Source organism: Thalassophryne amazonica, chromosome 10 (genome assembly GCF_902500255.1).
Source record: "Thalassophryne amazonica chromosome 10, fThaAma1.1, whole genome shotgun sequence".
NCBI classification, from domain to species: Eukaryota; Metazoa; Chordata; class Actinopteri; order Batrachoidiformes; family Batrachoididae; genus Thalassophryne; species Thalassophryne amazonica.
Window position 1 is genome coordinate 25537025 of NC_047112.1, and position 22893 is coordinate 25559917.

Below are 22893 nucleotides of genomic sequence, written 5' to 3' on the forward strand. Positions count from 1 at the left end.
ATTCAAAGCGCATATTAAACAAATATGTAGGACTGCCTTTTTGCATTTACGCAATATCTCTAAAATCAGAAAGGTCTTGTCTCAGAGTGATGCTGAAAAACTAATTCATGCATTTATTTCCTCTAGGCTGGACTATTGTAATTCATTATTATCAGGTTGTCCTAAAAGTTCCCTAAAAAGCCTTCAGTTGGTTCAGAATGCTGCAGCTAGAGTACTGACGGGGACTAGCAGGAGAGAGCATATCTCACCCGTGTTGGCCTCCCTTCATTGGCTTCCTGTTAATGCTAGAATAGAATTTAAAATTCTTCTTCTTACTTATAAGGTTTTGAATAATCAGGTCCCATCTTATCTTAGGGACCTCGTAGTACCATATTACCCCATTAGAGCGCTTCGCTCTCAGACTGCGGGCTTACTTGTAGTTCCTAGGGTTTGTAAGAGTAGAATGGGAGGCAGAGCCTTCAGCTTTCAGGCTCCTCTCCTGTGGAACCAGCTCCCAATTCAGATCAGGGAGACAGATACCCTCTCTACTTTTAAGATTAGGCTTAAAACTTTCCTTTTCGCTAAGGCTTATAGTTAGGGCTGGATCGGGTGACCCTGGACCATCCCTTGGTTATGTTGCTTTAGACGTAGACTGTGTTTCATAATTATTGTATGGCCTTGCCTTGCAATGTGGAGCGCCTTGGGGCAACTGTTTGTTGTGATTTGGCGCTATACAAGAAAAAAGTTGATTGAAGTTGATTGATTGATAAACAGCTGTATGTTTCCTGTGTCGCCCGATGACACGGACCATTAACTCTTCACTTATGTCTAGTTGATATTTTCCACTGCTAGACCAATGTCTAGTTAAAATACTTGTCGTTAGTGATTAAAATTATTCGATGAGACTGGGGATTTTTTTTTAATTTGTACCTTAAAATAATGAGATTATAATGACCCGCGCTGTGCCGCTCACAGTCACACCCACACATAGAGATGTGTACCCACACCACTGACTTCATGAATGAAACTCGGTCAATAAAGGATAATTGTGTAAAAATATAATATATATATAAATGTATTGTAATGGTTTTAGGAGCTGCGTTGAACAGCAGCTGCAGCAGGACGCCTCAGCTCAGCAGCTTGAATGGCGCAGATCCGTGTAACTTTCAACACTAATATTTGGGAATGTGTGTGTGTCAGGGTAAGTTTAATACTTTCCTGACATAATTTAATGTAATTTAATTTTACTGGCTCGATATCCAGGTCATTTTTTAACACGGATTTTGTGAGCATTTTTCTGAGTGTGTCCAGTCGCGGATCTCCATTGAAAATGCGTTAACATCCGTGTACTTCATCAATATTTTGCCCGGTTACGAGAGACGTCACATCGCTGTTCATGAAGGGACGTTTTTGTTTCAAAGAAAAAAAAATATTATATACAGATAACAGGGTTCTAGCTAGGATAAAATTTTAAGGGGGGCAGTTTTTGAGAATTTAAGCTAAAAATTGGCCATTCTAGGGCTACCCAAAGGGGAAAAGCCAGGTACGACAGCCCAAGTTCCTTCATCATGTCCAGAAGGCTGGGGAAGTTTGTTGAGTGGGCAATCTCATTCTGGGTTAGCCAGTACATGGCCCTCAGTGAGGCAGTCGGAGTCCGTGGACATTTTTAAGTCAAGACTTAAAACCTATTTTTATTCTTTCTTATGATTAGTTTTCATTTTGTTATGTTTTATTATTTTACTTCTGTTTTTAATTAGGTATTTGATTTTTTAATTTTTATTTATTTATTTAAATTTTTTATGTTGAACTGTTCTGTGTGAGGCACCTTGAGACGGCTTTCATTGTAATTTGGCGCTTTATAAGCTGATTAAATTGAAATTGAACAACATTTTATTGAGTCTTAAAGTAAATAAATATGAAATTGGTCACTGGATCCTTAAACTCTGGGCATAATAAACTCTACATGGTGGATCCTTGATCTCTGGACATAAACAGAAATAAAATCTGTTAGTTTTTGTCAAAAGCATTTCCTTTCAGCCGTTATTGCCATGAATGTCTTTCCATACCTATGAGCTGAGGTCTTGCAGATGTGCTGCAGGTCAGGTTTATAAAGAATGCAGGACGTCTCATTTTGGGAGGAAAAAACGTTTTAGTCGACTGTAGTTTATTGACTGTATTGCAATGTTTGTAAGAGGTGTCATTTTATTTAAAGCGGCGATTCCTTTTGAAGTTATTAATTCCGAGCGGAGAGTCAAAGAGCAGCGCAGCATTTGAAGCTGTGACAAAACGGAGGCCGATTTTCGTTTCTCGACTGTAACAAAACCAGAGTCCCAGTTAGTGACTTTAATCCACACAAAAGTGACTCATGATATTTTAATGGCTTTCAGAGGGGTTAAGAAGCGGACTTGCCGCTTCTGAAGAGCAGCGAATCAAAGAGCCACGAGCCATTGAATCGAAGCATTGCTTCGATTCACACTTCAAACTAGAGTCGCGCTGCAGAATTGGTTGATTACAGACGCTGTATTGAAAATCGTAATGGTCCAAAATAAGCGTAACGGTCCAAAATTATAGTGTAACGGGCCATAACGCAAGTTTGCGCTAGCTAGAACCCTGGATAATATCATAAAATGCATTAAAATTGTAATCCTGCGAAAGTAATCCCCATTTTTACTAAATATACCTGTAATCTGAATACGTCTTTTTTTTCTGTAACTGTAGCGGAATACAGTTACCTTTTTTGGATCCTAATTACATAACGCCGTTACATGTATTCCGTTACTCCCCAAGCCTGGTGGTCAGTCGTTTTGGATATTTGTTGATCTTTGTTGTTGTTTCATGACTGAATTCCTTCACGATAAATTAATTCCTTTGGGCTTTATGAGGCCACTTACATGAGCTGTGATTATGTTCCATCAATTTTTAACTACCAAGATGCTAAGACTAAGATGAGGAGTATCACATGTATTGTGAGAGAATATCAGATCATGTTGGCCATGTGGCATGTTTCCCAAAGCATGATCCAGGATGTAGTTACCTCAGTGTTGAGGACCCCAGCAGTTGAAGAATGCCAAGGGGATGTCCACAATTGAGCAAATAGATAGATACTGTAAAGAAGACCGCTGTATGCCTGGGTGGTTATAGGGATGGGGACAAGACCACCTATTCCGAGTCAAGAGTAAGACCTTAAATGCTCGGTTGTGAGTCAAGACCAAGACTTTGCGTTTTTAGAATTGTTGAGACCAAGTCAAGAGTGAATCTTTGGAGGAGTTGATCCTGAGACCTATAAAACACGTTTGAACTTACTGAACTTGCATTCTGCTCATTCTTCACTTATTCTTTAATTCGGTTGTTCTTGGCGCTCACTGCAACTAATGCAGTCAACAGAGCGTTGTACTATTTCCTATCATATATTGTGCCATTCAACACAATGTGAATTCATTTATTCATTGATGTGTATACTTATTCTTGTGTGAGACAGAGTCAGGATCAAGTAGAATTGTTTTCAGTTCTGAGACAAGACTATGTAAGAAAAGGAGGTCTTGAGTCCAAGACCAGTCTCAAGTACTATAACACAAGTGGTTTCTATCCAGTACCAGGGGTGGTTCTGTGTTGTGGTATCATTGGTGCAGTGCCCCCTGACCTGACCTAACCTGATTACTGTTCATCAGGTGCCCTTAAGAATGGTACTTAACAACCAAAAACAGTAGTGGTTCACTGCATCCAACTTTCCCGCATAATGTAAGTGTTAGCCATATGACCCGTGTGGTAGAACTAAGAAATGGCACACATGCTTTTTCAGGTTTCCTGAATAAACTGTGCAAGATCTTTATGTTGATGTGCATCATTCATTGGTTATATTACATTAGCTTTTGAATGATTGCGCAGATTTATTTTAATTTATATTGCTGAGAGTCCATGAGTATTAGCAGTGGTTTTCCATGGGGCTGGTACAAGGAGGGTTGTTGTGGTTCCAGGCAGCGTAGCCAAAACGCTCTAAAGAATACTTATGACAGCCATGGGAACTTCTCCCTTAGGAAGGAGATGTCAGCTTTTCCACCTCTGTAAAGTTTGGCTCCAGATCCATATTCCGTTTACAGCAGGCAGATACATTTCCATGTTAGTTTTGAAAAACCATGTCTGATGGCCATGGATGTTTCCCCCTATCTTTAGGAGTTATAAAGCTGTCAAAATGCAGCTCATTTAGAAAACGACTTGATGCTTTTACTGTGTAATCAGAGAAACTGAAGAAGGTTTTGGGGTAATTTTTTACTAAAAAAACATGACAATCATAGTTTGAGCATCTGTACCATTCTCTCAGGCCCATATTAGTTAGTTAGTCTGGCAAAAACTAAAAAAAACCCACATAGTTATAGTCATATCTTCTCAGGTAACATGTAAAATTGTCTGAAGATGTGCACTAAAATTTTTCTTTCCAAAATTGTATGTATGTTTTTTTTAAAAACACGTTATTAATCCTTTTGTGCACAATGGAGGCACTCAGAGCTTATGCTAACGTTGGTCTGTTAGCATCACATTACGTGACACCCATTAGCCTCATGTTATGTGAGTCTTGTCTTTTCATGCTAACGTTAGCCAGTCAGCATTGTATATGTGACACTAGGGAGTTTTCATACAGTTTTTAATCATTAAATCCATCATGAATCACACTTTAAGGCGCTCCCCTCACTCAGGTCCTTAGCCTCCGCAAGTATGTATTTTTGGAGCACATTAAAAAACTCATTACTCACAATGGAGGCACACAGCTCATGCTAACACAGACTGTGATGACAGCACCTAAAGCCAAGCTAGTAGCTACCAATCAATTATACAACATATGAAGACTGTAACTTTACTGAACTAAGGAAACAGTGCTGTGCCGCAATGACAGCATTTACCAATGATGAACTGCAACTGGATTAAATACATATAATTTAGAAAGACCTTGGACCGTGTTTCTCAAGATTTCCCCAATAACTGCTTCAAGGAATATGGTATGATTCAACTAATTATAGCCAACCTTACTGGCTGTGATCATAATAAAGTACATTTTATTCATCAACTCATATTTCATAAATGCTATGACAAAAGAAAGTATTATTACTGCTACTGCTGCTGCTGCTCCTACTACTATTAAAATAGTTAGCTATTGCCATTTTGAAGATTTTATATACTTAATTTCATTTAAGAAATTTAGTTAAACATACGAGTAGATTAAGTATTTTGTTAATTTTAGGGAATTTTGGCTACGTTAGAGTGGATTCATCCACAGGGAATAATTCTTGTGGATAAATTGACAGGAATTAGCTGCCAAACAAGGAATTTGGCAGTAATAGGAGACCGTAGTCTCATTTGAACCCTCCGTGATATTGCGGGATTTGACCACTTATGGGGACCTCCATTTAATATATACACAACGTGACTTTACATGGATAATGGTGTATGGTTTTGTTTTTGGCTGCAATCACCGAAGCAGTCGCGAAAAGGTTTTTTTTGGGGGGTTCCCAGTGGAGAAGAAACGGCGAGGAGGTAGGAGACGTTGTGTCGGTAAGTGTTAGCTAACCAGAGTAGCTCTGTTCTCTAACCTGCAAAACCACCTCGACACGTTTGTGCTCCGGATCATAAACAAACCGCAACACCTGCCCAGTTTCCCACCGCATCGTCACTTTTTTTGTGCATTTTCACTTTGTTTGCGTATAATTTTTCCAAAACCCCATTGAAAATGCTGTGGTTTGTACCCCGGAAGTAGAGAAATTACGTCATATGTGTCCCCTTTTGCGCTCGCCCCCAGATGAGACTGCGCTGCCCTATTCTTTGTTGCGTGAGCTGCAATATTCCTGTTCATTACAAGTATGTGTGCACAAATTAAGAGAAAAATAGGAAATTCTCTACTATAAGATTTTTTAAGAGTATTTTAACATTTCATCTTTGTGTTTGGTTTGGTCACTTGAGTTGTAAATGTAAGGACAAATTAAATAGAATTGTAAAAATGGCGGGGAAAATTGTGGGAAAACCCCAGAAGACTCTGGCCCACATTTACACTGACAGGATGAGGAGGAAAGCTGAGAGAGTCCTGGCAGACAGCTCTCATCCTCTGTCCTGTCAGTTTCAGCTCTTGAAGTCTGGGAGGTGCTACAGAGCTCCTCTGGCCAAAGGTTCTTTCAAAAAATCTTTTATACTGAATGCCGTCACCATAATGAACTCAAAAAAGTGACCACTCCACAAATTAAACCTGAACTGCTTTACTTCTGTTTTATTTGATTTTATTAGGTCTTACTGTACGTTTTATTTATCTTACTAGGTCTTATTCTACTTCTTCCTTTACTTCCATGTATTTTATGTATCTTATTTTTGTTTTATTCGTGTGTTTGTATGACTGTTTTTTTTTTGTCTTTTTTGTGCTGGTGAGCTGAAGACAATTTTCCACATCGGTGGACAATAAATAATTATTCTATTCTATTCTATTCTATTCTATTCTATTCTAAGATTGTCAGAATGAAACATGAAAAACAAAAGTGACTCAGCGGCTTATTACCGCCAAGGAGGTTATGTGTTCGGTCGTGTCCGTTTGTTTGTTGGTTGGTTGGTTGGTTTGTTAGCAGGATTACTCAAAAAATCCTCAATGGATTTCAATGAAATTTTTACCAGGGGTGTATCTTGGCCTAACTTAGAAGTCATTAAAGTCTGGTAATGATCCGGAACACGATCCGGATCCAGTAATTTTTTAAAGGATTATTTATCATTGCAGGATAGAGCCAATTTCAACATTTTTGTATCTAACTTCATGAAGACAGGTCACAAAGGCTGAACAAAAATTAAGTTACGACACAACAATAATTTCTATGTTATTAGAAAATTAAAAAAAAAACCTGTGTAGTTTTGCAGTTTCTCTTTATAAATACATTTGCTGAAGATCTAAGTTTTTAACCCTCTGGGCCGACGCCATTGTATACGACGGCTGAGACCAAGCTTTACTAAATTATAAATAACTTTTTAATAATATGAGATAGAAACTTTTTTTTCCCTGAAAAGTTAACTCCGCAGACTTTCAAGCCACCGTCCACCATCTTTGTACTCCTCATAGAAGCCGTGTGATGACGTGAGCAATGTGAGTGTCCAATCAGAATTGGTTCACCGTCACATGGTTTTCCAAAATCCAATCGTAGGGCAGATTCACCTTACATGACACACCAAAGATTGTTTTTAGGAGTGATGTGTTACTAGTTTTTATAGTTTGCTGTGTGTTTTGAATAAATGTGTGTGGAAAATTATTTCCTCTTTACTTTTTCCTTTCTTATTTCTGATTGTAAACCTTTATTACACTTATAAAACACAACTATAGCATATATATTTTGAAAGTACAGGTTGTCCTGAAAAAAAAGAGACATAAAATGTGACAGTGGGATGCAGGGAGAGCTGTTAACAGCAATAATAAAACATTTCTGCCAGGCGAGTGAACTGTCCAAAAAATGCCCTTGGACCCCAGAGGGTTAACCACTGAATCTGAAACATGACGGTAGATGTGTGAAACAACATGGAATAAGTTACTTTGCCAAAGGGTATTCTGTGTGACATCAGTGACTCTATGGCCTTGGCGGAGGTTTGCGCTCTCCGAGTGCTTCTAGTTAATGGATGGAACAAAGTTATGATGACCAACACTGGCTGTTGATGTACAGGACACAGGCTTTAGTACCTGGGATTTGGGCTATTGACACAAAAACACACAATATTTGTATTTAAAATGCACAAAAAATAGATGGCCTTAAGGCTGCATTTTTTGGCCAAGACCGCAAAGCGATCATTTTAATTAGTGGTTTGTAATCTTTTTTATTTGGGCCTCCCCCTATATGTATCTAAGAGAGGCTGAGCTGTACTTTGGAGTTTTTGTGCTGGTCATGTATTTTTTTTCTGCTCACATGCTTCATGAGCACAGGCACTTTTACTCGCCAGAAAACCTCTCACTTCTGAGTTTACCCTCTGAATAGCCATGTGCCAGATGCTGGTGGAATGAGTGGTGATAATCTGATTTGTTTATTTCATATACAATAATCCAAACATGCCCATAATTCACTAGATTACCAAATTCTGCCTGTTTGAACTCTGCATCCTGCGTTGTGGCCAGATTTTGCATTGTATAAATAGCCCCAAATGCATTTTTCCAGTTGCACTTTAGAGATCATCAAGATAGGGCCCACAATCTGAGCAATGTCACAAGAAACTGAAATAGTAGAAGCCATAGTACAAGGAATTATAATTCAGTTTTCTAGTCAAAATAAAAGCATTTTGTATCGTAAACTAAAAGGAACCTGACAAAATTAATCTTGAGTCATCAAATTTGATCTGTGCAATAATATGAGAATTTCAATTTTTGCTGTTGCTCATTTAAGATTTTCTTTGTTTTTTTTTTTCTGTTTGCATTCACCGTTCTCACATTTTGTTCCTTCCTGTTCTGTCAGTTCACAATATTAAAGTTTTCCACATCTAGTTTCATGTTTTGATATATTAATCTGGACATCTGTATGCATTTGCCAACACTAATATTTGCCTGAAAGGAAAGATTTTGGTAACAAGAATACTTTTAGTTATTCTTCTAATGCTGACTTCAGCCTGAAATCATCACAGAGCTTCTAACTGTTGTTTCTCTGCAGAAATTGGACCTGTAACAATCACAACCGACCCAAAGAAGTTCCAGTATGAGCTGAGAGAGCTTTACGTTCAGGTGGGTTCCGTAAAAGTTACTGTGCCGACTTTAAGTCGTCCTTTCTTCTTTATGGAACTCTGTAATAGTACCCATGGGCATGAATACAATAAAGGCTACAGTGACCTTGACCTTCACCCAAATGATTGACCCCGGCTGTCCTTGCCAGGGCAGTTGTGGAATCCACCTAAGCGTGTGCCACATTTGTTTCAAAGCCAATTCCTAGACCTTGACCTTTGCAAGTCAGACAACCCACATATGATCGTCTTTATTGCGACAGCCGCACATACTTACAGTTTGGCGTCTAGGCCCTGACCTCATCACTCCCCGCAAATTAGTACTTGTAATATTAGGGAATGATGAGGTTTGGCATCTAGGCCTTGACCTCATCACTCCCCGCAGATTATTACTTGCAATATTGGGGAGTGATATTAGCTAAACAAATCATTCACCCTTTGGAGCCCAAAGGGGGATGCTGGGGTAGAAGCACGGCTGGCAGCAGGCAGCAACATTGATGCAGTGATGGTGGGATTCACAGGCAGAGGGGAGAGCTGGGAAATTTAGTCTTAAAAAGTCCTCCGAATTTGCAGGTAGGGTTTGTGGAGATTATGAGGAGAGTGAACATGACTCAAGGCTTGATCTTGAGTTGTCTGCCATAAGTAGCTCACAGGTTTGCTCCCTTTTTAAAGGGCAATTTCATGGTCAACCTTAAACCCCATACCAAGCTTGGTAGGAATCAGCAAAAGGACCTGGGAGGAGTAGGCCAATGAAGAGCCAGGCTGACATGACCTTGGCCCCGGTGATTTACCTTCAGCAAAGTTGCCCTCGCTTGGGCAGTTCCAGAACCCACCTCCAAATGTGTGCCACGTTTGATCCAAGTTACAGTGATTGTTATCATCTTTTGGCAGTACCTGGTTGTTCTGGGTTGGCACAATGAGTCCTGTACAGATTTGCATTGGGATTTTGCAGATGTTTTATGCCAGTTGCCCTCCTGACACAACTCCATTGTTGCAAATCAGAGTGAAATAAATAAAGAAATAAATTTGACCTTTTACCCAATAATTGGCCTTTGGTAAATTTGACCTTGCCACCTCCATATGGGTGCTACGTTTGGTGCAAACTGGGGAGTAAAAAGTAATTTAATAAATTTTTGACCTTTGACCTCAGTGGTAAATTTGATGTTGCCTGGGCATTTCCAGAATCCACCTACACACAGTATGTGCGCCACGTTCGATGGATGTTGCAGTGAAATTAAAGAAATTGACATTTGTCACCAATGACCTTGACTTTTGCCAAGACAAAAGCTTTAAGGCTAAATTCTAGAGTTGACATTCATCCACATGCCAGGTTTGATTGAAATCAACTAAAGGCCCTAGTAGGATGAGGGGAATACAGACAGACAGACAGACAGTGTGTCTGTCATGAGAGTGTCTACATTTCATATGATATTATTGCTGCTTATTTTCCATATTTATTTTCCTTCTAAACAAACAAACAAACAAAACCTCACAATGGCAGTAAACTACCAAATAATAATTATTACTATTATTATTTATTTGTGTATTTGTTTGGGGAGAAACAAAGAAAATCCTCATCGTGTGTAAAGTAGAAACGCTGTGTGAAGATCAGTGAGTCGGACAAAGATAAGCTTTCAGAGGCCTGCCCTTTGAAGACCAAAACTTTGGCACGTTCTTGCATCCCTGGCATGTGCTGCTGAGAATATGCTGCTGAGTGCACTCTGTAGTGCAGCATGGAACAGACCCAGCTTCTTTTCACTTGCTCTTTCCTTCTCCACTCTGCTTTTTGTCCCCTCAGCTCTTCACCTGCAAACAACCCCTGACAGGTTTTGGCTACACTGCATGGAAAAGATGTTTGGCGAAACTGAAAATCTTCTTGAAAAAAAAAAAAAAACACCTCTGACACAAATTCTGTTGTGTTATTATGGAGGCAAGATGTTACTTATCATTGCATCAATTTATCTGGTGTTAGTAAGGTGGTAAAAGGTGGATTCTCTGCACATTCCATCAGTCTTGACGTGCAATCACGGGTCACTCATTTCCAGATGTTACTCTTGGGGTTTGATGCACATCAGTGCTAAAATTACTGATCCCTTCAGACACACTAAGAGACATGTGTCTGCTAGAATATATTGACCTCTGACCCCATAGGTCAGACACAGGCACAGAGTAGGTGATGAAAACCCTCACATATGTTTTCTCTATCAGTATGATTAGAAACAAAGTTATGTTTTTCCCTCTTTGTCTATTGAGCAGAATTTGATATTGATCGTGTAGAATTTACACAAGGCCTGTAATTCTTTTTATTCAGATGCAATTTGCGCTGTGCTCCTGTGTGCCGTATGCAAAGGTTCACACGGCGCAATTGCTGAATTATGATTATGTACATTTTTATGCATTTAAAAAATTTTCCTTGCAAACAGTTTGTCATGTAATTCCAGTGAGCCGTAACCACATCCAATCTATTGTGTTGATGTAATAATTAAATTAAAATTAGATGTAATAGTACCCATGTACATGCAGTCATGAAGGCAGTTCAGTTAGGTAAGGACGTGGACACCTTGTCTAGGATCAAACTTACAGAAAAATTACATGATTCTTTGCCTGTAGGAAATCTGCATGTTTGACCTCAGTGTGCATGACCTTCAACAAAATGATTGACCACATGTGGCAGGTTTGACCCTAACCTGATTTAAAATGAATTTTATTGACCTTGACCATAAAAAAACATTATCTTTGCTAAAATGAGTCCTTTAAGTATAATTCTGGCATAGACGTAAAGCCACATACCAAATTTGGTAGAAATCAGCCAAAGAACCTCGGAGGAGTCAACCAACAAACAGAAAGACAGACATGACCTTAACCTTAACACCAAAGACTGATCTGTCCAGGCCAATTCAAGACCCAGCTATGTGCATGTGCCAGGTTTGGCCTTAATCTGATTTAAAATAGAAATTTGGTGACCTTGACCCCAATCATCATGACCTTTTTGCTAAAACAAACCCTGAAAGTGCAGTTCCATGGTGGACCTAAAACCACATTCCAAATTTGGTAGAAATCAGCTAAAGAACCTTGGAGTCAACCAGCAAACAGAAAGACAGACATGACCTTAACCTTAACCCCAAAGACCGATCTGTCCAGGCCAACTCAAGACCCAACTATGTACATGTGCCAGGTTTGGCCCTAATCTGATTTAAAATAGAAATTTGTTGATCTTGACTCCAATCATCATGACCTTTTTGCTAAAACAAACCCTGATAGTGCAGTTCCATGGTGGACCTAAAACCACATACCAAATTTGGTAGAAATCAGCTAAAGAACCTGGGAGGCGTTGAATAACAAACAAACAGATACACACAACCTTAACTTTAAACGTAACCCCAAAGACTGACCTCTGACAAAGTTGACCTGACCTTGGCAATTCTGGGACCTACCAACACGTGTGCCAAGTTTGATGTAAACTGACATAAGAAATCAAAATAAAAAAAGACCTTTTCCTTTGCCAAAACCAACCCTTCAAGGGCTTTTCTGGGGTTGGCCTTCATACACAATCCAACTTCGTTAGGAATCGCACAAAGGACCTGGGAACAGACACATCATTGCTCAAATTATAGTATGATGAATAAAATACATAGATGATACAACACAGGTCGGGACAACACCAGTGAGCTTAAATTAACAATTAAAGTTTACTGTTTATCATGAATTTCCATAAGTATTTGCACAGTGACCAATTTTTTATTTTGCTTCTATACACCATCACAATGGTCTTAAAATTATACAATCAAAATGTTTTGGTAGTGAAGACTTTTAACTTTAATTCAAGGGGTTGAACAAAAAAATGTCACATTAACCATTTAGGAACTACAGCAATTTTTTTTTACACAGTCCGTCTGTTTTCAGAGGATGTAAGTAACTGGACAAAGTAATTATAAGGAGTATTTTTAATATGACTCTTATCTTATACAGTCATTTTTCTTTTGAATATTTCCAAGGTGCTGAATATGTATTAGTCTCCATTTGCATCAATCGTGAACCAATATTGGCCCTGAGCATGTTAAATGATAACATATTAACATTATTGCTGCACAATCCAGGAACCTATGGTGGTGAGGCACAAATTTACATACACACATGCTAATTGCATGTACATGGTCCCGATGCTGTTCTAATTGTTGCTGTAATTTGCAGGGAGGGGGTGACTGTCCTGAGATGAGCATCGGTGCTATTAAAATTGCCTTGGAGATCTCCTTGCCAGGCTCCTATATATACGTTTTCACAGATGCCCGTTCCAAAGATTACAAACTGACGCATGAAGTGCTGCAGCTCATTCAGCAGAAACAGTCACAGGTTTGAAGAAATGTTATCTGTATTATATTGTGTTTGCCGACTCCGATGCACAGACGTCTCATCTGTGATTGTGCACGTTCGTGCATGTAGGTGGTGTTTGTGCTGACCGGGGACTGCGACGACAGGAATCACATCGGCTACAAGGTTTACGAAGAGATCGCCTCCACTAGCTCTGGTCAGGTCTTCCACCTCGACAAAAAACAGGTCAACGAGGTACGAAGATCATTATGAAGCTACGCATTTTTTCTTCTTCTTTGCTTCAAAGATTTTCTGGTTTCAGAAAAAATAAATGCTTGTTAAATTTTACTGCCTCTTCCATGCCCTTCGCTGAGTCCACGTTTTGTCTGGACTCCACATCAGATGTGCAAAAAGCATTTCATTCCCCGATGCATGCTTTAGCTTCTTTCCAACATTGCCAAGAAATGTAAATCAGCAGTGTTGTACCAGGCGGTGAGTCCAAACCAAAGGCAGGAATAGTTTTACTATTTTGTTGCTGAAAGAGAATAAGACTCCTTCATACACAAGAATGACACCATTTAACACCAGGTAATAAAACCTTAAATCAGAAAAAGTTGGGTGATATGGGGAAAAATACAAAACAAAAACACAGTGATCCTTACATTTACTTTGATTTCTGTTTCACGGCACAGTGTATGAAGGCAAGATATGGGCAATTCTATGGTAATGGAATTACAACAGCAGCAAAATCTGGACATATGGCATCTAATATGACAGATTAGCTCAGATTGTAATTCCGTTACCGTAGAATTGCCCATATTTCATGTTTTGTGTGGTCAACTAAATTTCATTTGTTAATATTGCGCATCCATTTCTGCATTTGAGGCGTGCAACACATTCTCAAAAAAGTTGGGACAAGGATAATTTATTCTAAATATAAGATTTAAATCATCACTTTTGCAGCCACTTTTCTGGAGACAAGTCATGGGATGGATACATGTACATTTCCAAGTCAATGAATATGTCTTGGACTTTAGTTATATCAATCATTAAGAAATATAAACAGTAGGGTACTGTATGGTAAATCTGTGTCAAGTAGGTATTTCTCAACATTTGAATTACAGTGTTGGAAGGAGACTGCTGAGGGAAGCCTCCAAGACAACTAGACAACTCAGACAGAGTTATAGGCTTTGGTGGTTGTAGGTGGAGAATGTGTGCCGCGTTTGGTCCAAATCAGGTTGAAAATCAAACTCATTGACCTTGGCCAAAATGAATTCTTTAAGGGCATTTGTGCCTCAAACAGTAACTGCTGCTTTTTGCTCACAGACTGGAGGGATTAAGTTGGGTAATGACACAGAGGGAATGTTGGTAACTTCCTGATCAAGGCTTTGCAAATGTTGAGAGAACAGCCTTTTATGCAGCTGCATATTACTAGGTAGTTTATTGTTTAATATAAAGGTATTAATTAAGTTTATTTAACAGGTAATACTGTACCACATGATCATCACCATCATCATTTATTAATTTCTACAGCACATTCATTTTCCATGCAACATTAAAATGTAACAACCATCAAGCAACGTAGAAATTCAAACACACATAACTAATCAGAAAAATTAGTTAAGATGATTTAAAAAAACATATGTTAATTATGCACTCACTAGCCACTTTATTAGGTACACCTGTTCAATTGCATGTTAACACAAATTGCTAATCAGCCAGTCACATATGGCAACAACTCAATACATTTAGGAATCTAGATGTGATGAAGATGACTTGTTGAAGTTCAAACCGGGCATCAGAACGGATTTAAGTGACTTTGAACTTGACATGGTTGTTGGTACCATACAGGCTGGTCTGAGTGTTTCAGAAACTGCTGATCCACTGGGATTTTCACACACAGCCATCTCTCAGGTTAACAGAAAATGGTACAAAAAAGAGAAGATATCCAGTGAAGGGCGGTTCTGTGGATGAAAATGCCTTGCTGATGTCAGAGGTCAGGGGAGAATGGGCGACTGTGTGATGCTATCATGTTAATATGTTGTTGCTTAATGCTGACAAATTATACTGTATTTGTTGTCTTTCTGCTGCCCGATTCTGCTTTTTCTCTCTAGTTGAGGTGCGGCTCCATCCTGAGATGGGAGTAGGTAATTTCTCAAAATTTCCTGTTTTTGTATTGTCAAGTGTGTAGGTAGCATGTCCCAAGCAGAGGTTCACCCTTTGAGTCTGGTCTGCTTGAGGTTTCTTCCTCAAATCATCAGAGGGAGTTTTTCCTTACCACTGTCACCTGTGTGCTTGCTCTAGGGGTTGGTAAGGTTAGACCTTACGAGGTAGTTGTGTGAAGCGCGTTGAGGCAACTTTTTTTGTGATTTGGTGCTATAAAAAAAGAAATAAATAGAAATATGGGTCAACATCTCTGAGGACTGTTTCCAAAGCCTTGTTGAAGCTATACTATGAAGAATTAAGGCAGTTTTGAAGGAAAAAGAGAGTCGAACCCGGTACTAGCAAGGTGAACTTAATAAAGTGGCCAGTGAGTGTAAATGGTTAAAACGGATATATTTTGTGATTGGCCTTCAAGTACACTCAACAAAAATATAAACGCAACACTTTTGGTTTTGCTCCCATTTTGTATGAGATGAACTCAAAGATCTAAAACTTTTTCCACATACACAATATCACCATTTCCCTCAAATATTGTTCACAAACCAGTCTAAATCTGTGATAGTGAGCACTTCTCCTTTGCTGAGATAATCCATCCCACCTCACAGGTGTGCCATATCAAGATGCTGATTAGACATCATGATTAGTGATTAGAGCAAATTTTTCCATAAAGTGGAAGCACAATAAGCAGAAATCTTTGTAATCTTAGGAACAAAGCGTAAACCTGCAGAATGCAGTGTATGAGATGGCACATAAGGCTCGATGAGCTCCAAAAGATAACATGGCACATAACTGTTTAGAATTATGTAAATTTGTAGTAGAACTTTAAAATCAGCTGTCACTTTAATGGCTTTTCATCAGACAGCAGATATTTTACACACTATGAATTAAGTTTGTCACATTATTTTGCAGGTTCTGAAGTGGGTGGAGGAAGCTGTACAATCGTCCAAGGTCCACCTGCTTTCCACCGATCACAACAGCGGAGTCAACAACACATGGCAAATGCCCTTTGACCTCAGTTTGAAGGAAGTCACTGTGGCGCTCAGTGGCCCAGCACCTGACATTGAGATACAAAGCCCCCAGGGTATGATCAGCGATATCAAACAGTCACAAGTTTTAAAGATTAAAATTCAGTATTCAGCTTCTTTTATCTGATGGTTTTTAGTAATCGTCGAATGTAGACTGAGACTGAGTGAGTAAACAAAGAATTTTCCACTGATTCTATTGTCGTCTGAGGTCTTCGCATTCAGCATATGTTTGATTCATTTGCGATGTCATGGTTAATGGTTAAAACATACACAGCAGCCTTCAATTCAGGCCAATTAGCATTTGTGTTTATTTTAGAGAAGCTTGAATCTTCGACTGGACTGGGTTGCTTGACGTAAGAACGTTTCGCTTCAAATCGCAGAAGCTTCGTCAGCTAAAATTCTTGCTCTGGTAGTCTGACTTCCGTCTTGACTCTTGCAGAGAAGAATAAAACAGAAGCCAACAAAAGCTGGCTCCCTCCTACTGAGAGGCCAACTGCTCCCTCCTACCGAGAGGCCAACTGCTACAGGCTAGTGACTAAACAATAGTTCTAATTAGCACCTATTGTGCTCTAGTTAGCACCCTCCTAATGAGAGGGCAGCTGTCCCTCCTAATGATGGGACGGAAGTCTCTCCTGATGGCTCCCTTGACAACTCTCCTGATGACGTGAATGACTCATTACCATGAACAAAAGACTGAAACTGCTTTGACCTGAGTACCCCATTGTAAACAAGGGACAAAGCGTGTCTGAGACCCCCTCCCCGGTTAAGGCTGGGTTTCAACTGTTTTACAAAGAATGCTTCCTTGACACCTCTTTCAAACCATTTCTTCTCTCTGGCTAAGATTTTAACTTCCTAGCCAAATCTTAGCATGGTAATGCTAATCTAATCATGGTAATGAGTCATTCACGTCATCAGGAGAGTCGTCAAGGGAGCCATCAGGAGAGATTTCCGTCCCATCATTAGGAGGGACAGCTGCCCTGTCATTAGGAGGGTGCTAACTAGAGCACAATAGGTGCTAATTAGAGCTATTGTTTAGTCACTAGGCTGTAGCAGTCGGCCTCTCGGTAGGAGGGGTCTGGTTAGGTTAAAAACTTCAGCTTTTGTTGGCTTCTGTTTTATTCTTCTCTACAAGAGTCAAGACGGAAGTGATACTACCAGAGCAAGAATTTTAGCTGAGGAAGCTTCTGCGATTTGAAGCGAAACGTCCTCACGTCAAGCAACCCAGTCCAGTCGAAGATTCAAGCTTCTCTACTATGGAAACCACCTGGACAACTGAGAGCCTACACAGAAACATTTGTGTTTATATATAACCAGAACTTCCTAATGTGCATCAAGAGGTTTAAGAATTCATATGTACCAGTTACAACTGCAGAACATGTGCACATTTGATCTCTAGGGAAGCTCATTGGGAAAAGTGATGGCCTGACAGAGCTCTTGCACATTCCTAACTCTGCCAAAGTTGTCAACATCAAGGATCCACACCCTGGGATGTGGTCTATTAAGGTAAGCAATTTAATCACTATGTGGAAATGGCAACACAACCTGTCACACTGTTGCAGATAATGCAAAAAAAAAAAAGTTTAAACGCTTTGGCTGCCTGCACATTCAGTGCCAGACCTTGGGAAATGACAAACATTTTTACCTGACTGATTTAGGTCTGTGCTGACTGCTGTGTTCTCTGTGAACACCTGTTGGACGTCTTACATGTGAACCTGTTATATTTTTGCTGTCACCAAATAGTGATCTGACATCAGATGTAAAACAAACTGTTATGAGGGGTGAATGAAAAGTTTTGAGCTTGGCCCAGAAAAAGTAGGACGTGGTTCTCCATCTTTTGCATCTAAACACAATATTTTCAGTGAAGTAAGGAAAGGTGTGTCATATTGGCAAAATGGACAAAGCTGGTGGGCGTCCTGTGATTCATCAGCTTTCATCAGCTCTAGACTTGATTCTTGTAATGCACTTTATTCTGGCATTAATCGTGCTTCTCTTGCACGTCTCCAATTGGTGCAGAATGCTGCTGCTCATCTTTTAACATACACTTTTAGATGTGAGGATATTACACCTGTCCTGTATTCAATCCACTGACTTCCAGTTCGTTTTAGAATTGATTTTAAGATTTTAATGTTTTTAAAGCTATTTATGGCCTTGCACCTCCTTGCATGTCTGAAATTTTAACTTTGCGCACCTACAGTAGGACATTACGGGCATCTGGCCAACTTTACTTAGATGTTCCGAGGCCAAGATATAAATTTTGGGGTGATCGTGCTTTTGCGGTAGCTGGCCACAGACTATGGAACAAGCTACCTCTCGACTTACGCATTATTCCTGACCTAGCACTTTTTAAATCTAAGTTAAAGACTTATTTATTTAAACTGGCTTTTAACACCTAGTGGGGAGGTGACATGTTCTGTTTTTATGTGCTGTTTTAAATTTATTGTATGTGTGTTTTATTTTTGTGAATCTGTGTTTTTACTGTTAAGAACTTTGGACACCATCTGGTGCTGTAAAGCACTTTATTAATGAATGTTTATTGATTGATTGATTGATTGATTGATTGATTCAGTATCTCACAAAAAAGGGAGTGTCTCCAAAGGAGATATGTGAGGACGTGGTATTGACATTACAGGGAGGATGCTCCATCTTATGCTACAGTTATACGTTGGGCAGCCAAATTCAGGAGGGGCAGAATAAGCATAGAAGATGGAGCAAGATCAGGAAGATCCAGAACTGCCACCTCGACTGATATGATCCAGATGATCCATGATATGGTCCTCACTGAAAGAAGAGTAAGTGAGCATCACATATTTGGTACTTTAGGCATTTTCCAAGAGAGAGACGGAAGAACTGAGAATGATGAAACTTTCAGTACGATGGGTCACAAGGCTTCTCACGACTGTTTAGAAACACATGAAGTTCCAGATGTCCAGGGAGAATTTTCGGCTTTTTGAGGCAGATCTGGATGACTTCATGCAACGATTCGTGACTTGGGTCTTGGGATGAGACATAAGTCCAGCACTTTGAACCGGAGTCCAACAAACAGTCAAAGCCATGGAAATGTGGGTTCTTCCCCGCCAAAGAAATCCAAAGCTGTCTCACCTGCTGAAAAGGTCATGGCATCTGTCTTCTGGGATGCTGAGGCATCACAATGGTGAACTATCTGCCGAAGGAATACACCATCAGTGTTTCTTATTATGCTTCCTTTTTGAGACAACTGAGGAAGACAATGAAGCAGAAGCGGCGTGGAATGCTCCAACGAGGTGTTCTGTTTCATCAGGACAATGCTCTGGTCCACACGTGGGTCAGTGCAATGGCTCCCATTCATGAATGTGGCTTATTCCCCTAATTTGGCACCTTCGCACTTCCATCTGTTTTTAAACAATAAAAGTAATTTTGCTGAAAGTCATTATAGGACTGATAATGATGTCAAATCCGCATTGGAAGTCTTCCTTAAGCTCCAGAATAAGACCTTTTATGAGAATGGTATTAAGGCATGGGAGCGAAGATGGAAAAGGTGTGTGGATTTTTAATGGGATTATGTTGAAAAATAAGGCATTACATTAAGTCAGTTGTAGTTACTTCTTGATCAGGCCCAAAACTTTTCAATCACTCCTCATATCTCAACGGAAAGTGTTTGTGTGAGAAGATGAGTATGGATGTAAGATGTTTTAAGGATTTGAATACATAGAGTAGGACTTGCTTTTACACTTGTTTTTCACCTCCGATAAGAGGGTGATTTTAGATTTCTTTGGCATACACCATAAGCCCCTTTCACACACTCAGCTGGTTATATATCAGGTGTCTTGTGGGTGATGTTGGTGGGAGTATGGGGTACCGAGTCCAATGCAACACGTACTCTGGTCTCTATATAACCAAATTACAAGCTGTGTCCACACTCTTGGGATCTCATCAGACCTGTTTCTGGTGGGTGTTGGACTCCGCCAGGGCTACCTGTTGTCGTCAGTCCTGTTTGTGATTTTCATGGAAAGGATTTCGAGGGCCAGTCAGGGAATAGAGAATATCTAGTTTGGTGACCTCAGTCAGGGATTGGAGGGTCTTTACTTTGGTGACCTCAGTCGGGGATTGGAAGGTCTCCAGTTTGTTGACCTCAGTCAGGAATTGGAGGATTTCCAGTTTGGTGACCTCAGTCAGGGATTGGAGGGTCTCCAGTTTGGTGACCTCAGTCAGGGACTGGAGGCTTTCCAGTTTAGTGACCTCAGATTCGCATCTCTGCTTTTTGGGGATGATGCTGTTCTGTTGAGCACTGAGCACTTGGTGGGTTCGACGTCCATTGTGAAGTGATTGGGATAAGGATCAGTACCTCCATATTTGAGACCATGGTCCTCTGTTGTAAAAGGATGGATTGCCTCCTCTGTGTCAGGGAAGAGTTATTGCCCCAAGCGGAGGAGTTTAAGTATCTCAGGATCTTAGTCATGAGTAGGGGGAAAGAAAGAGCTTGAGACTGGTAGATGGATTATACCTGCTGTCAGCCTGGGTCTTGCTACCTGCTCTGCTCTACCAACAACACAGTAAATTTTGCAGAGTAAAATTTACTCTGCTGGGGTAACATTTGGTCCCATCTAAATAGAGTTAAATATACTCTATCACAGTGCTAAATCAACTCTATCACAGTGTAAAATCAACTCTTATTGGAGTAGAAACACTTGATTTGACAAGACAGTAGAGCTGATTTCACCCTATAATAGTGTATTTTACTCTATTTAGACTGGGACAAAATGTTATCACGGCAGAGTAAATTTTACTCAGCAAAAATTTATTGTGTAGTGCATTTTAGTGCATTTTAAGTGCAAAAGGGCTGTAGAATTAAGTAGGTGGACTTCTGCATGTTTTAAGTGACACAACCATGCAGTCTGTGGAAGAGAAACAGAAAGACAACACCCTCTCCCTTTAAGGAGCAGCTATTTTCCATTTAATGAACTAAGCACAAAAACAGTTTTTGGCAGAGGTGCGTTCTCCCACTGTTGATTTTGGATATCTGATTGTCTACATTTGGACAAAGAAAACTGGATACCTAATCAGGATCTGAATGTAGGTATAATCAGTGGTTGTTCAATGAAATTTGTCCACTGCATTTAACCCATCCTAATTACAGTTAGACTCGATCCAACCACTAGGAGCAGTGGGCAGCCACGGTCCGACGCCCGGGGACTAGCTCCACATGTAGAGACGCTGCCTTGGTCAGGGGCAGAGAAAGGAGCAGACCCTACATAAGCATGTTTTGATTGTGGGAGGAAACTGGAGTGCCTGGAGGAAACCACGCTGACATGGGGAGAACATGCAAAGTCCACACAGAAAAGGCAGGAAGCAATCGCACGACCTTGTTGCTGTGAGACACCAATGCTAACCGCTAAGCTTAATGGGTGTAACAGGTGAAAGTGGGCAAGCACGTACAATATGTGTTCATTGGAACCTACCGTTTGCTGAGCGGGTGTCTCCTAATCCTCTTCTGCAAAATGAAATCCATGAAAACGATGTCATGCTCTTCAACAGAAGACAGTTTTGAGATGTCAACAGAGACATTTTACATTTTCGGAAAAGTGTGGGAAAATGCAGAAGGGTTTTGCCTCCGGGACATGTGCAAAAGCCATCATACGAGGTCTGTTAGAAAAGTATCGGACCATTTTATTTTTTGCAAAAACCTGATGGATTTGAATCATGTGTGCTTGCATGAGCAAACCTTGAACCTTTGTGCGCATGCGTGAACTTTTTCACGCCTGTCGATTGCATCATTTCCTGGTAAACAGCCTTTGTGTGGGACGTGTGTTGTGCGCTCAGCGGATTTTCATTTCAAGGAACTGGACTGGAGCAGTGCCGCATCAAATTTTGCCAGAAACTGGGCGACAGCCAGGTGGGAACCATTCAGAAGATTCAGATGGCTTTCGGTGATGATCCTATGGGCATCACACAGATTAAGGAGTAGTACAACCGCTTTAAAGACGTCTGCACAGCGGTGGAGAGCGAGCCACGCTCCGGTCGGCCATCAACATGCTGAAATGACCAGATCATTTCCAAAGTGAACGCTGTGGTGATGCGAGACTGTCGTGTGACTATCCGAGAAATTGCGGAACAGCTGGACATCAGCACTTTTTCGGTAAATTCCACTGTGACTGAAGATTTGGGCATGAAAACAGTGGCGGTGAAATTCATGCTGCTGCTAACGGCGGAGCAAAAGCGCCTTTGTGTTGAAGTCTCACAGGACATGCTGTGACATGCCCACCTCTTCCACAATTTCTTAGATAGTCACACGACTGAAAAGTCACCGAAAGCCATCTGAATCATCCGAATGGTTTCCACCTGGCTGTCGCCCAGTTTCTGGCAAAATTTGATGAGGCGCTGCTCCAGTCGTTCTGTCTTTTTCCTTGAAATGGAAATCCGCCGAGCACACTACACATGCCCTCACACAAAGGCAGCTTACCAGCAAATGATGCAATCGACAGGCGTGAAAAAGTTCACGCATGCGCACGAAGGTTCAAGGTTTGCTCATGCAAGCACATGTGATTCAAATCCATCTGTTGTGAAAGTGTAGTGACACGGACCCACAACAGGGGGCGTAAATGAATGGACAATAGAGGGAGTTAAATTAGAACACTTTACTGTTGTGAATGTCACAACCACACACAGCAGATTACAGAATAAATACAAGTCAATTAATGAAGGTGTCATGTGGGCAGGCTCGACGATAGGA

General features: G+C 40.3%; 1 protein-coding gene across 1 annotated transcript in view; it reads left to right on the plus strand.

Moving 5' to 3' along the window:
* Window positions 1-22893, plus strand: part of hmcn1 (hemicentin 1) — a 276985-nt gene that overhangs the window by 33041 nt on the left and 221051 nt on the right. The window contains exons 2-6 of the mRNA XM_034179597.1: window positions 8625-8695; window positions 12883-13041; window positions 13132-13254; window positions 16072-16243; window positions 17584-17690. Coding sequence (XP_034035488.1) covers window positions 8625-8695; window positions 12883-13041; window positions 13132-13254; window positions 16072-16243; window positions 17584-17690 — 632 coding nt within the window. The remainder of the gene's footprint in view (window positions 1-8624; window positions 8696-12882; window positions 13042-13131; window positions 13255-16071; window positions 16244-17583; window positions 17691-22893) is intronic.